The 15569-nt window shown below is 53.9% G+C and overlaps 4 protein-coding genes across 4 annotated transcripts; 2 read left to right on the top strand and 2 right to left on the bottom strand.

Moving 5' to 3' along the window:
- Window positions 1–522: 522 nt before the first annotated feature.
- Window positions 523–1997, bottom strand: CCOS01_12262 (glycerol-3-phosphate dehydrogenase; the record flags this gene model as incomplete). The annotated part of the gene is made up of 2 exons (XM_060460411.1): window positions 523–1744; window positions 1861–1997. 2 exons carry the CDS (start codon window positions 1995–1997, stop codon window positions 523–525), a joined length of 1359 nt encoding a protein of 452 aa, XP_060309354.1.
- A 4771-nt stretch (window positions 1998–6768) lies between these two features.
- Window positions 6769–7093, top strand: CCOS01_12263 (uncharacterized protein; the record flags this gene model as incomplete). The annotated part of the gene is made up of 2 exons (XM_060460412.1): window positions 6769–6882; window positions 6929–7093. Coding segments are annotated over 2 exons (279 nt in total), but the record flags the coding sequence as incomplete, so codon positions are not given.
- A 1352-nt stretch (window positions 7094–8445) lies between these two features.
- Window positions 8446–13313, top strand: CCOS01_12264 (glycogen debranching enzyme; the record flags this gene model as incomplete). Its single annotated transcript, XM_060460413.1, has 3 exons — window positions 8446–8675; window positions 8772–13155; window positions 13218–13313. 3 exons carry the CDS (start codon window positions 8446–8448, stop codon window positions 13311–13313), a joined length of 4710 nt encoding a protein of 1569 aa, XP_060309356.1.
- A 326-nt stretch (window positions 13314–13639) lies between these two features.
- Window positions 13640–14764, bottom strand: CCOS01_12265 (uncharacterized protein; the record flags this gene model as incomplete). The annotated part of the gene is made up of 3 exons (XM_060460414.1): window positions 13640–14161; window positions 14301–14468; window positions 14591–14764. The coding sequence occupies 3 exons, from the start codon at window positions 14762–14764 to the stop codon at window positions 13640–13642; spliced, it is 864 nt and encodes a 287-aa protein (XP_060309357.1).
- Window positions 14765–15569: the final 805 nt, after the last annotated feature.

Here is a 15569-nt window from a genome sequence, read left to right on the forward strand (position 1 = left end):
ATCGGTGTGGCTACATCTCTTGTCGGTAATAAGGTGCTCATACTGGGATTCGAACTCGGGTACTGGCTAAGCCTGTCGTCGAGTAGGCTGGTTGGCGTAGGAAATGTAATTGTCGACCATGAAACACTCCACCACCCAGCCAGTTTGACCTGACCCGTCGACCCAGACGGGCGCCTGCTGGCTGGTGACGGGAATGAAATTGGAGGGGTATATCAAGGATGAAGGACGGATGATTCACTTGGTAGCGCGTAGGATATATCACCAACCACAAGATCGACCAGAACAATGTGTGTCATTGCTTAACCTGTCTAAATCCGTTCCTTCACACCATGCCACTGCGGTAAATGATCCAGGGATATCAACATACATCTTTCAAAAACCGATAACAAACCCAATACTCCGGGCCTCTACCACATACTCGCACACACCAGCGTGCCGTTGGACCTCTTTCCGTCACGATCAATAATGTTCCGTATTATCCACATGCCTCTTTTTGATATTCAAACTCCCACAAAGTAGACCTTAGTTCTCCGAAGTAGACACCAAGGTCGGGATATCGTCGACGCTGTATCGTCCCTCGAGAATGCCGTGCACGGCAGTGAAGAGAGGGTAGTGCTTCTCCTGGCCCCTCGCCTTCAAGAAGCTGTTGACCTCCTGCGCCGTGCTCGTACCCTGAAGCAGCTGACCGTTCAACTCGCGCTTCTCAATCTCCTGCACGCTCAAGCCCTCGGCAACGGCCATCCTGGCGCACTTGAAGTTTCTGCCACCGCTGCACGAGGTAATCAGATCCGCCACGCCGGCCGACTCCTCGGTAAACGTCCCCGTGTGCACCGTCTGGCCAAAGAACTCCTTTCCAAAGTTGACCATCTCCAGCAGGCCCACGCGCATGATGGCGGCCTTGGCGTTGTCACCCCAGCCCCGGCCGTCAACGAAGCCGGCAGCAAGCGCGACAATGTTCTTCAGGGCGCCGCCCAGAGAGACACCAGCGACATCGGAGACCATGCGGACGTGGAAGTAGGGGCGGTGGAAGAGGTGCTTGAAGATCTGGTGGTCCAGGGGCGGGTACTCGGCGGGCACGGCGGTGAGCTTCGTCTTGGAGGTGCGGCCGCGGGCGTCCTTGTGCTGCATGTCGACGGGTGTCAGGGGCGCAAGGCCATTGCCGCCGTTGGCGTTGGGGTTCGGGGAGGTGGCACGCGGGGTCGGGGCGCGCGAGTTATCCATGGGCGGGGGGTCGTAGGCGACGGTGGTCTCGGACCACTTCTCGGCGGCGATTTCAGAGGCAATGTTGGCACCGGAGAGGGCGCCGCAGTAGATGCCGAGGCCGTCACCGATCCATTCGGAAAAGAGGGAGACGCCGTCGTCGGAGACGTTGACACCCTTGATGCAGGAAATGCCACGAGCAAAGGGCAGAATGTGGCCGTTGAGCTGCTTGCAGACATTGCCGATAAACTGGTGGGGGAGGTTGAAGATGAGGATGGTGGAGTCCTTGACGGCGTCCTGCAGGGAGGGGTTCGCGATGATGTTGTGGGGGAGCTTGATACCGGGCAGGTATTTTGTGTTTTCGCGGTATTTGTTGATGACGGTGGTCAACTTTTGGGGCTTCTCGCCTACGGAGGCATCGTAGTAAGGCGATGTCGAGTCGAGGGTGACGTCCTCCTCGTACACCCACATGTGCACATCTTCTTCGAAGAGGTCGGGGAAGGCCTTTGTGTTTTCGGCGACGATCTTGGAAATGGTTGAGCCCCTGAGTTGGGTTATGTTAGTGTCTGTTCATCTAGTCGGTGCGGTGGAAGCTATGGGGGAGGAAGCTATGGGGGTCGCGATATGAGATATTGGGGTGTATGAGAGGCACTAGCTCACCAGTTGCCGGAGCCCACGACGGTCACCTTGTGCTTCTTCTCTACGCCGAGGGAAGCCATTGCGGATGTGGAGTTGAATCGTCGTAGGGGAAAGCTGCTTCTGGCGATGGAAACAACAGGACGCAGTCTGAAAAGCATTGAGGTACAGTGGAGCAAGAGGGTAAGGTAGGAAACGCGCCAAAAAGGAGGGGGTGAAGGTTATCTTAATAAGTAGTGTACTGGCCGGGACCTGGAGGAAGTATCCGTACGGTGAGGTACGGTAAGGCCCAAGGATAAGGTAGGTCAAGTGGAGGAAGGGTAAAGCCGGGAAGTTCAGGTAAGACAGTTACGGCAAGGGAGGGTCCAGACAGGTATCGGCACCGGCTCTTCTTTCGGTGTGTGTCGTGCGTGTCGTGTCTTGGTTCACGGGTCCTGGGGAGGGTCACTCGGCGGTCACGAATCGAATGGAAGCGCGGCAGTAGCAGCAACAGCAAAAAGCAGTTGATTAGCAGTGAGCAGCAGATGGCAGAAAGAAGAAAAAAAAAAGGGTGCAGCTCAGCATGTGGTTTTGCCCCTCCATCTTTCCTCCCCTGTCTGTCTCCAGCTATCCCGGTTGTCCAGTGTCTTTGAATCTTTCCGGGAATCCACCAACGCCCACCGCACTCAATGCTGTTGCATTTTGGTGTCGGTTTGCTCCTGCCACCACAACTAGGTACCGCCGCAAGTAACCCCAGTTCCATACCCGTCCTGTGAGGGAAGCTGCGACCAATTGCAGCCAGAATCCGCAGTCAGCTCAACTCTACCTACCTACTTTAGTACCTGAGGTACTGGGGTGCTCCTGCCCAGCGGCAGTGTTGAGAACCAGCATGACGCACATCCAGACCAGCAGGGTCGCGGCAGCAGTCGTGACCGCTTTCCCAATCAGGTATAGTCGCTCAACGAAATGCCAGGGGGTTGAGGCCGAGTCGGCGGGCCCCTTCCCTAATTTTTTCTGGTCGGTCCATCTTTAGCACTCGCTGTCTGTTCAAAATACTTGGGCAGGCAGGACCGAGCTGAGTGCTGAGTTGGCCCGGGCGGGCGAAGGTCCCTGACCACCGGAGAGCCTCGGCCGGACACTCCGCCTCCTCCGGCCCTGGCCGAGGCAAGTAGGGGCCCGTGAATCTGACATTTGCACGTTTGTTTGTATCGTGAAAACAGCGAGTCAACTTCCCTCTATCAGTCCCCATCGTCTCCATCATGTTCTCCTCATTGACCCCAAAGCTCGGCTTGTCACAAGACAAGAAACAAAAGGTCAACAAATTGCTCCTCACCCCACCATCCCTATCAATTGTCCCCTCTGCCTCCGCCTCCCCATGTCCACAGTTCCAATGTTCGTGTCTAAAAGTGGATTCACTCTTGGGTGGGAACCCAAACAAATAAAACCGATCCAAGATTAGATGCAATGCACCATTGGCACTCCAATCCTCCCACTTCGCCCCCCACTGCCAGGATCCATAGATGGGAAATCACATGCCAGAATGCCAGCTCGTGTTACCCCTTTCGCTTCTTCACCTGTCGACGTCGTGTGGCGGACGGCGTCCCTGAATCCCGACCGCGGGGGTAAATCGTTAGTCCACGATGCTGATCGTCGCATGGGGCCACCCGGATTCATGTTAACGGAGCTCGGGTTTCCTCAAATGTTTCTGCTGTTTCCTCATTGGCACGACCACGAGATATCGCGGCAACGCGGCGTGCGGTTGTGGCCGCGCCGCGGCAGACGCCAGACATCCCGTCGACTACATCCCGCTCGCCACCGCCGTCGCTAAACTAAATTGCCCCTTCTTCCCGAGTGACATCTGATTTTGCCGCCTTTCCTCAATGTGGCATGGTCCTGCCATCGTTGTCTCTGTACCATTTGCGGCCGAGTGACGATCCCCACGATGGCTGACATGTGCTAGATTCCTTTGACAATGTCATTGTTCAACAGTCGCTCTTCGAGGCTTGTATGACATCTGGCAGCCTGGAGTAGGGGTCCACACGTCTCCCTGGCTGAATTGCCTGATGGTTCTACGCCTGTCCAACCCCAGAAACGTAGATGAGCGAATGAGTGCAGTTACAGATGTATTCTAGAAGGTTCGAAGTAGCATGCGTACGATCAATATACGTCATCCTGATTCTTCCGCGAAGCAGATATACTATTGGACAGCAGCCGTTCATGCAGCATGGACTTCCTTTGCTCGTAGCTTGATGGAGTAAGCCAGACTGAGGCTAGTCAGTCAGTCTCCCGAGCCCTTGAAGCTGTTGCTACATGGACGAGTAGGTATGCCCAATCTCACGGTCAGTTGCCTGAAGCCGCCCCATTAAGCTCAGAGCAATTAAGATGCCCCGGTGACTTCTACTAGTGGTCCACACAACAGCTCTGGAGAAACTTCGTCTATGCTGTAGTCTCGTTGACGCTGCATGGTGATCTGGCCCTAATATTACTAGAAGTAGTGACAGCGAACCCTAAGGAAAAGGGGAGATGAGGCAAAATCACGCTTCCTCTCGTCTGGGATGACTCAATCCTACTGACAATGAAATATTCGATTCTATTCGAGAGGTAAAAGGGACGGTCCGCACTGACCTAAGTGGAATGGTTATAAAGCACATGTCCTGCCCGAAAGATTCTGAGACTCGCGTCAATGCCGGGAGAAAGAAGATCGAGAAATCGCGGGCAGGGTATGTTCACCATGCATAATGAGGCTCAACCCCATGTGGCGCTGGGATATGGTCTCATTCGTCGCTTTCGACCACATGCTCTGCCCTCGAGGTACCCCGGACTTGGCTCTGGAAGATCCTCAACCACACTTCAGTCATCATAAGACTCTATTTATGAATACATCGCACCAGCTTCTTGTTGAATCGCCGATAACTATCTACTTCGCAAAATGGAAACCTTCCCGGCATGATGGTAATTGCCAGTACTTTAGGCTTACGTAGCTACGAGGCGTTGTTCTATGGCCTAAGAAGCAGCACAGCTGTTGGGACAGCTTGTGGCTTGAATGATAGCTAAGCTAAATACTAGAGATGTCGCTTGTCAGAAACCCGCACTTACCAGGTTCTAGGTAGTGAGATTCAAACTCTAGTGGCATGCCTTGTGTGTTGTCTAAGTAGTGACGGCGAGTCACCAGATTTGGGCGATGCAGCGGGTAAGAGTTTGTGATATTCCTCCAGTGTCACCTCACATCATGAGGAAGTAGATATTCGCCCCTGGAAAATTAGTTTGTTGAGTGCTTTGCTTCATCTGTGATTTCTCTCAGCCCGGAGATAGATTTCATGGTTACAAATAAATGCATTGCCACTTAGCATTGTGGCCTTAGTCGAGACTGCTTCACCAGCCTAGAGACGCTATGGTAGTCTGACATGACACACGTCCATCATGATGCTGTGGGCAACATCTTGTAGATAAGCAAGTGGAATTATAGTTTTTCATTGGGGCAGGGAAATTTCTCGACTTCTTTACCTACATGTAGAATAAATCCGAAACCCTCATGGCTTTATTGCATTCGAGATACTATGATACGCATCGCGTCCAGACTGCCGATGGGAAAAGTCCTTGGTCAAAGCCGCCCACCATGAACATTGAGACAGCCTTCTCCTACACCAAGTCTAGCGGACGGCCGCTATTGGACAGTGCCGCAAGATGAAAGAAAGCACAGAACACCGTTGATGTTATCCAGTCATGTTGCTAACGAGCCTGGCCAAGCCACCCTTGCAGCCTGAGCTATCTCCCACATGGGCACGGTGAGGTTATCTCTGGTTACAGGGGGCGGAAAGGCTAGACTCATATAAGAGATGAGCACTAAGTGCGTCTTGCATGAGCTACGTCATGGCGGGAGAAATAGACATGGGAGCACAAAAGCGGTGTCGACTCCATAGCATCTGCAAAAGAGTGAAGACGTGGACCAGTCGGAGGAGGACCTTGGAAGAAGGAGGAGCTGGGAAGAAATACTCATTTTGGAGAGTTCGGATAATGGGGGTGAAGAATGGGAAATGAAGAATTCGATGTCGCGTTGCGACGGGTGATATTCAGGCACGGAAAGTCAATTGGAGTGGCACATGGAAGGTAGCTACGAGTAACGCTGGTTGCTGATCAGCGAGAGCAAAGCCAGGAAACGGGAAGGTGTGACAGGCTACCGATACCTCAGAAGGAAGGGAGGAGGAAAGCACCGGCGAGGGCAAGAAGGAGCACAGGAGGGTGGTGGTTGCCGATCGTGCGTTGGAAGCTGAGCTGGAGCTATCTTTCCGGAAAGAGCAAGGAAGGTGCAAGGTGCTAGGCAGAGATAAAGGAAGGCGGGGCATGAAACCGCGTCTGTGCAGCAAGGCGAGCCGCTAGAGCTGATGCGGAGGGATAGCTGGTGACGTCACTTTCTTTTGAGTGCTGGGATGGAGCTCTTTCTGATTCTAGTCTTCCATCTTTTTGTTTATTTTTTCTTCGTCCGATTTCTTCGTTTCCATCCACGTCTCTTATCCTCCACTCTAACTTAGTAATGGAACTCGAGGAAAGGAAAGACAATGAAAAGAAACACGAAGGTCTTCAACGAGATATGGCATACCAGACGCATCAGATCATGCTAGAGCCTGCCTTAGTTGGTGCACATCGACGTGGACCGCAGCATGCGCCGAGAATCGCACAGCTTCCGAGTCAGATCATGGTCGCCCAAAGGATTCCCGGCCCCTCATACGAGCGAGCCTCACTACCTGTGCCTGCTTCAAGCCAAATCAGGTAGAGGCCACCACCGGCAGACCATGCAGAAAACATCTTCAGTGTCCATCTTTGCGATGACCTGAGACGGCATATCGATAAGACAGACTTTGACATTACAAACCGTTGGGATATGGCGATGATACTCCAAGAAAGATTGGGCATGGATTACAGCCGTCGGACTCCTCTCTATGACTTGATCCCGGTCTGGCCTGTCCTGGTCTTTCATCTCTGCTGCGGCCTGCCGTGCTCTCCCAGTCTCGTCTCAGTCCGAGTCTCCATCCCCGGCATGCGACATTAAACCCCCCGGTTACCGCTCAAGTTTGTTGCACACACGATATGGAACACTCGCCGCACTGGGCCATAGGAACACTGGCTGGCTTTTGACTGGCCAACTCACACCAGTCTCTCTGCATCGCGATCCAAGAAGCACCCAAAGAGTGGGAATTCTCAGTGTCGACAGCGGTCTGGAATCTCGAGGATCGCGATGACGGCCCACGACCGGCGCAGCGCTAAGACCAAACTCCGCTAGGGCGTCTAGAGCAGCATGGGAGACCCCACCGAGCGTGCGAGCCTCTGTGTTGTCCCCGCCCAAGCTATCCGGTTTGGGCGCTGCCAAACATTCCCATGTTTGCCGTGCCCGTCATTTTTTATTTTATTTTAATTTTGGCAGCTTTGACAATTGCGGGTTTGCTGCGGGCGATGACATCCATGGATGTACCTTCTCCGCATGCTTTTGGCGGAGAGATACATGGCTGCCCCGCCCCCCGCCTGTCGTTCGAGTCTCTGTTCACTGGAGCATTGGAGACTTTTTCTTCGTCCTTTGGCTTCCCGAACTGACTGACATTGGAAGCTCTTGCATTTGGCGAGATTGGCATAGGTGCCAGGGGGGAAAAAAGCCATAGCTGGATAAGTACCTCAGGATGAGGTGAGGCAGCTTGTATCTCGTCAAATTTTCCTTTCCTTGTAGCTGTGTTGGTGAGAAGGATCTAGGCGAGATGGCCTAGCAAAACTCTCAGCACTAACACGGGATACACGGAATCCCAGCGTTCTTCATCGCATTTTGACCAGAGCTTCCGCAGCCCCCGGCACCTTGCTTTGCTTTCCGTACCTTGGATTGGCCTGGATTTTTGTTGGATCTTCGCTGCTTTGCTGAGCTCTTGGAATTTCTTAGGTGAGCCTTGCTACTCTGGCCCAGGAACGAAAATGAGGCAGGGCAGGGTAAGGAGCATAGCGAAACCCCGCCATGTCTTGCCCTTCCTGCTATTACCTGCCGTACTTTGGTACAAGGTGAGAAGTAATGAAGGTACATGAGAAGACCGGCCGGGCTGGGAGCTGTTGGGAAGGTGAGGCCATGTACCTGAGCTAAGCTGATGGTGCTGTCTCTCTTTCTGGCCCAATCCGTCATATCGTCACCGTCCTCGGCCGTGTTTTTCTTTTCCTCCTCCTTCTCTCCCACACACTCTCCAAACTTCTTCTCTTCCTATCACCTTTGCCTATTCCACCTCTTACAGCAGCCCGTTTATCCTCGAGGCCCACGGCCAGCTCATTCTACCGTCGAATCGTTTCGCCTCCATCTCTGTCGCCTCTCAATCAATTGCACCTGCAATTGCCACTCGCTCCATCTAGCTGCGTCTTCACCCTCGCTCAAACCCCAGCAACCGGCCCATTCTTTTTCTGGCCGGAATCGTCTCCGCATAAGCCAGTGCGCTCTCTTCCACGTCCAGGTCATCTACAGGCCCCATCCACGCCCAAGGTTCATGGTCCACGGCCACAGCTTGCTGCCCGTCGTCCCCAGGCCCCGTCCTCGACCTCGCCCTCATTGATACCCACGCCGCCGATCTGTCCGCGGGGCACGAAAGCTGCCTCCTACAACCTACGCAAATGGTCCCGAAAACCATGGTATCCAACGAAGTATACCTCCTCCCCCTCAACGATGATGGCTCGCCTCAGGTCGCCGGCGAATACATCTATCTCGCCCCAAAGACAAACGATCCTGTAACAATTCGCTTTGCAATCGAGGGTACCTCATCCATCTGTCGCCATGGCAGTCTGTGGGTCAACATTCCAGAGCAGGGCGCCGAGTTTCACAGAGACCAGTTTCGCGAGTTCAAGTAAGCTTTCTCTGCGGCTTCCACTGCTCCTCATTGCCATTGTCCAGTTTCTGGCGTGTATTCGTGTATGTAGCTTGCGACTCATGCGTTTTCTAGACTGAAGCCCGACTTCAATCGGACAATTGAAATCTCCATCCCCATCTTCCAGGCCGGCGCTTACGCCTTCTACACCACCTATGCCGAGCTGCCAGAGCTTGAAGAGGAGCTCGACTCGACTCCCCAGACCGGCGCCACCAACAAAAAGACGCCCCTCTACTACATCGATGTCGCCCCGCGTCTCAGTCTCGATGGCCGCCCGCTGCCACTGCCCGCTCTGTCCATCTTCTCAGTCATTAGCAAGTTTATGGGCAAATACCCAGGCGACTGGGAAAAGCATCTTCGCGGTATTAGCGATCGCGGTTACAACATGATTCACTTCACCCCGCTGCAGGTTCGCGGTGCTTCCAATTCCCCATACAGCTTGTACGATCAATTGGGCTGGGATCCCGAATGCTTCCCTGCCGGCGAGAAAGACATTAAGGGCTTGGTGGAGAGCTTGGAAAAGCAGTATTCCCTCCTTAGTTTGACCGACATTGTCCTTAATCACACGGCACACAATACCGCATGGCTGCAAGATCACCCGGATGCCGGATACAACTTGGTCACGGCACCTTGGCTAGAGTCCGCGTGGCTGCTGGACTCGAAGCTGTTGGAGCTTAGCGAGAACCTTGAGAAGCTTGGACTTCCCACCGAGGTGAAGAGCGACGATGACCTCATCAAAATTATGGACGCCATCAAGAAGCAGGTGATCTCCGAGATTCGCCTCTGGGAATACTACGCCATTGACGTCGAGCGCGACGTTGAGGCGGGCTTGGAGGCTTGGGTTGCCGGCAGCACCACCCTGCCGCAAGACACCACTGGCGACGCAAATGTGACGGGACTGAAAGACGCATCTCTCAAAGACCAGGCCGATTTCCTCATCAAGAACGGCCTTCAGGGCGGTGACCGCATGGGCGAGAGGTTCAGGAGAAAGGTCGACCCTAAGGTGGCTTCTGGACTTCTGTCCACCATCTTTGGACGCTACGAGGGTGAAGGGGGTAGCGGTCCGACCAAGGCGGCAGCTAAGTCAAAGTTGGTGTCTATTCTCGACGAGATCAACCTGCCATTCTACAAAGAGTATGATAACGAGCTCAGCGAGATCCTGCAGCAGCTCTTCAATCGTATCAAGTACTGCCGACTTGATGAGCATGGCCCGCGCATGGGCCCCATCAACAAGGAGTTCCCTCTCATCGAGACCTACTTCACTCGTCTGCCCAAGAACGACACAACGGCCAAGAACAAGCCCGAGGAGAATGTCTTGGTCAACAATGGTTGGGTTTGGGGCGGCAACGCCTTGGTCGACAATGCCGGCCCGGATTCTCGCGTATACCTGAGACGCGAGGTCATTGTCTGGGGCGACTGCGTCAAGCTCCGCTACGGCAAGGGTCCATCAGACAGTCCTTTCCTGTGGGAGTTCATGACCAAGTATGCCCGTATGCTCGCCAAGTACTTTGCTGGTTTCCGCATTGACAACTGCCACTCTACGCCAATCCATGTTGCCGAGCACATTCTGGACGAGGCACGCCGAGTCCGACCGGATTTGTATGTCGTGGCAGAGTTGTTCTCTGGCTCCGAGGAGATGGACTATGTCTTCGTAAAGAGGCTGGGTCTGAGTGCTTTGATCCGTGAAGCCATGCAAGCATGGAGCACTGGAGAGCTCAGCCGCCTGGTCCATAAGCACGGCGGTCGTCCCATTGGAAGCTTCGAGGTTGACGAGATTTCAAAGGCAGACCCTAAGTCCCCAATGAGCCCCATGAGCCCGGCCAACGAAGGCAGCGACCTGCTCAACGGGAGCAGCCCGTCCTCGCGAGAGATCATCCGGAGGATCAAGCCTGTACCAGTTCAGGCCCTCTTCATGGACTGCACTCACGACAACGAGACCCCGGCTCAGAAGCGTGATGCACGCGATACCCTCCCGAACGCCGCTCTGGTCAACATGTGCGCCAGTGCAACTGGCAGTGTCATGGGTTATGATGAGATCTACCCCAAACTTGTTGACCTCGTCAACGAGACTAGGCTGTACACGTCTGAGTCATCCTCCAAGCCTGTTAAGATTGGTGGCGGCGGAAACGGCATTGGCGGCATCAAGAAGCTCTTGAACCAGATCCACACCCTCATGGGCAAGGACGGATACGATGAGACTCACATTCATCATGAGGATCAGTACATCACCGTACACAGAGTACACCCTGAGTCGAGAAAGGGATACTTCCTGATTGCCCACACTGCTTTCCCTGGCTACGGCAACGGCAATGGCGCTTTCAACGCGGTACACCTTGGAGGCACCAAAGCCCGTCATCTTGGCAGCTGGATGCTTGAGGTGGATGCAAGCGACGAGGCTCGCAAGGAGGCTCTGGACGACAAGAAGCTTCTGCGTGGCCTGCCTAGTCGCGTGGTAGATGTCCCCGGCGTTCGCATGGAGGTCAAGGGCGACGATACCATTATTACTGTGCGCGACAAGTTCCCTCCTGGCAGCATTGCTCTTTTCGAGACATGGATCCCGGCAGCTGAGCACTCATCTGGTCTCGACAACTACGTCACCTCGGGTGCTAGGTCCGCGGTTGAGAACCTGAACCTGGTGGATCTCAACTTCCTGCTTTACCGATGTGAGGCCGAGGAACGTGATGGAAGCGGTGGCAACGATGGCTGCTACGAGATTCCCGGCTACGGCAAGCTCGTTTATGCCGGTCTCCAGGGGTGGTGGAGTCTTCTGAAGGATATTATCCGGGACAACAACCTTGCTCATCCTCTGTGCCAGAATCTTCGTGACGGCCAATGGGCTCTGGATTACATTGTCGGACGCCTGGAGCGCATCAGCAAGACTCCCGACTTTGAGAACCTTGAGAAGCCCGCCGTCTGGCTCAAGGAGCGGTTTGATGCGATTCGCAAGATCCCCAGCTTTTTGCTGCCAAGATACTTTGGCCTCGTTCTGCGCACCTTGTACACTGCCTCTTGGGAGCGTGGACTTGAACTCATGAACGACAACGTTCGCGAAGGACAATGGTTCCTCCAAAGTCTCGCCATGGTCAGCGTGCAAGAGACTGGCCTTGTCAAATCTGGCTCTTTGTGGCCCAAGAAGCTGGTCCCATCGTTGGCTGCCGGTCTGCCTCATTTTGCCGTCGAGTGGGCGAGATGCTGGGGACGTGATGTCTTCATCTCCTTGCGTGGTCTCTACCTTGGCACCGGCCGTTTCGACGAAGCAAAGGAGCACATCCTTGCCTTTGCCAGCGTTCTGAAGCACGGTATGATTCCCAACCTGCTCAGCAGCGGAGCTTTGCCGCGTTACAACTCTCGCGACTCCATCTGGTTCTTCCTTCAGTGCATCCAAGACTACACCAAGTTCGCACCCAATGGACTGGACCTGCTCCAGGAAAAGGTCAAGAGACGCTTCCTGCCTTACGACGACACCTGGTTCGATGTCGATGACTCTCGCACCTATTCCCAGGAGAGCACCATCGAGGATATCATCCAGGAAGCGCTGCAGAGACACGCATCTGGCATGTCCTTCCGTGAGGCCAATGCTGGTCCCTCGATCGACTCGCAGATGAGTGACAATGGCTTCAACATTTCCATCAAGACTGACTGGGACACTGGCATCATCTTTGGTGGTAACCAGAATAACTGCGGTACATGGATGGACAAGATGGGTGAAAGCGAAAAAGCTGGCTCAAAGGGTGTTCCCGGTACACCCCGTGACGGCGCTGCCATTGAGATCACTGGTCTCCTATACAGCACTCTGAAGTGGGTGGCGTCGCTCAACCAGCAAGGCAAGTACCAGTATTCGTCCGTGAAGAAGGCAGACGAGTCGACAATTTCTCACAGAGAGTGGGCCAACCTGATTCGCGACAGCTTTGAGCGATGCTACTGGGTTCCTCTTTCTTCTGAGGAAGACGGCAAGTACGATGTCAACCCGCAGGTCATCAATCGTCGCGGAATTTACAAGGACTTGTACAAGTCTGGCAAGGAGTACGAGGACTACCAGCTGCGTGCCAACTTCCCCATCGCCATGTGCGCGGCACCCGAGCTCTTCGATCCCGCGCATGCGCTGCACGCCCTCTTGGTAGCCGACAAGTCCATCCGTGGGCCTACAGGCATGGCGACTCTCGACCCCGCCGATCTCAACTACAGGCCGTACTACCGCAACAGCGAAGACAGTGAGGACTTCGCCACTAGCAAGGGACGAAACTACCACCAGGGCCCGGAATGGCTGTGGCCAACTGGTTTCTTCCTCCGCGCCCTGCTCAAGTTTGACCTCGCCAGAAGAGGTGACCAGGCTGGACGCATCGAGGCCTTCCAGCAAGTTACGCGGAGACTCATGGGCTGCAAGCAGATGATCCGGGAAAGCGTCTGGGCCGGACTCGCGGAGCTGACACAAAAGGATGGCGAAGATTGCCCCGATTCTGTAAGTTGTTTCTGATTGTCAACAGTGGCTCATTTGCTAACAAACAATAGTGCCCTACACAGGCGTGGTCTGCCGGTTGTCTGATTGACTTGTACATGGATGCGGCTGAAGAGCAAAGCGACAAAGCCAAAATCGCCTTACCTGTAAGGACCAAGTAAATGATTCGACGTTGCGAAAACTAATAACTCCTACTGGGAACCGTATTCAAATTAGTTAGGCGCTTTGAGAGTTTCCACGCGGATGATGCAGAAAAGACACCCTGGGCCCGATCAAAAGCAGTATGAACTTTGTTGATTTTTGGATCCGAACACGACACGCGTTTAATGGCATATAGATAGACTGCATGAATATTAGCATGGTACACCTGAACTGCGTCTTCTTCGCTTGGTCACACTTGTAGATGTCGCATAGTTCAAGTACACGAGGGTGAATAACCTTTGGCTTTGCGTACTCTTCACGCGTGCCGAACACATGTCAGAAAACCTCACTCAAACCGAATCGAATACATGAGATTCTTGACAGGTTCAAACCTCTCCATCCCCTCGCCCCTGAGCTCAAAAGCAGGAACCTCATCAACCCACGTCTCAATCCTCGCTCTCCTCCCATGTTGCGCCGCCGCCCTCGTCCAAAACTCGACAAAACTCGCTTCCGTGTGCCGATACAGCCTCTGGCCCTTGTGCATCTCCTCCCTCCGCGCCTCGCCTTCCGTCGTGCCCGCCGTGCGGCCAAAAATCAAGTCGTTTGATTTTCCCGAGAGTAAAGCTAGCAGGAAGGCGGCGTAGGTTTCTTGGTCTTGTAGGCTGAAGCAGTGCTGGACGTAGTTTGCTGTGATGATGGTGAAGTTGTCACGCCAGGAGGAGGGGAGGGTTGAGGGCGGGGAGAGGGCGTTTGCCTGGAGGAATGTGATTGGGGTGTGAGGGTCGTTGAAGAGTGATTTGCCGGCGGAGAAGAAGGAGGGGGTTAGGTCTATGCCGTGGAGGGATTGTGGGGGTGAACCTGCGTGGAGCTGGGGAGTTGTTAGTTGATTGCTGGTCGAGATGGCTGGTCGAGATAGTTTCATGATATTGTGTGGCATTCTTGTGGAGCTGATGGTAAGGGTGCGTAGAGTGTAAGAAGTCAGGCAGGAGGGGAAAGGATAGACGCACCAGACTACGTAGATCCTGGCCAACGGCGCATCCGAAGTCGACGAGATTCTCGCCTCGTTGCGTACGCCACACGGCCTCGTCGAATTCCCTGTTGTTTCGGAGCTGTAGCTTGAGGAAGAGCCAGAGGCCTATGCATGGGTAGGGACAGTCGTCCCATGCCTTTCTGCGCTGAGGAGAGAGAGGCCGTGGGTCAGTACTTCGTTGACGATGCTGAGGAAGTCGGGTTTGGGAAAGTCCAGGGGGACGAAATGTGAGTGTGAGTTTGAGAGGCCGGGCGGTGAGCAACCTACTGCTTCTTCGAGATGGTCTTGGAGCTTATCTTCTGGGATCTTTGCGTATTCTATAAAGAGCCTTTTTGTATGTTCCTCGAGAGGGGGAAGGGTCTCGGTCCAGAATGGGGAATTTGTGTCTCGGTCTGTGGGGATGCGGTGGGCTGGGAGGTTGGGGGTTGCTTCATCGGCCATGGCTGCAGAAAACGGGATGTGGTAGAACGATTATTAGAAAGACGAAGAGAAAGTCAATTTGCCAAGTCATGTATGGGAGAACGAGGGGAATCAAGATGCTGGGGGATGATGTCTTTGTCTTGTATTTAGAAGACATGCGGATGGTTGTAAATGTCTGTGTGCTGGTAGCTGGGATCCGGCGAGCTTGGGGAAGTCCCGTCGGTCGGGGGTTATTTGATAATCGGAGCCGATTGGACTTCATGTTGGGTGCACGTCTAGTGCTCAGATGAACTCACGTATGGCGCGTGATAGACTTCATGCCAGCCTCAGTACCATTCATAGGTGCACGAATGAAGGGCGCCCTCTCTAGTTTGAGCTCGCGTGCCGGCAGCCGTTGAATCGGTGTCTACGTCTGTGATTGAGTGAGGAAGAAGTCCCAATTGAGGACCTATTGTGTACACGAAAGATATCCTGTTACAAATAATAGCCGAAGACCTTCATTCGCAGGTCATGTATCTGGCTGAAACCTTTTACTGATGTAGAAATTTACCTATCCGTGTTCACTGTTTCTTCGGACGAAAAAGTCAGGATGCTTCCACTTCAGGAAATGGTTGGCAGGAACATGTAGGTTGATATACCCTGGAGCACCATGTACACCGTAAGTCCTCTTCCACAACCTTGATCTGATCAAGATATCAACCAGAAGTGTTGGGCTCGTCCTACAGGCCAGATATGGAACGAAAGACTATAACTGCGTCCACGCCTCTTCTTGCCGTCCTTCGTTGCAGAGGGACGGAGAGCTCCACCCTTCAACATATCTCGTCCA

Source organism: Colletotrichum costaricense, assembly GCF_030867565.1.
Source record: "Colletotrichum costaricense strain IMI 309622 chromosome Unknown Scaffold_14.1, whole genome shotgun sequence".
NCBI lineage: Eukaryota > Fungi > Ascomycota > Sordariomycetes > Glomerellales > Glomerellaceae > Colletotrichum > Colletotrichum costaricense.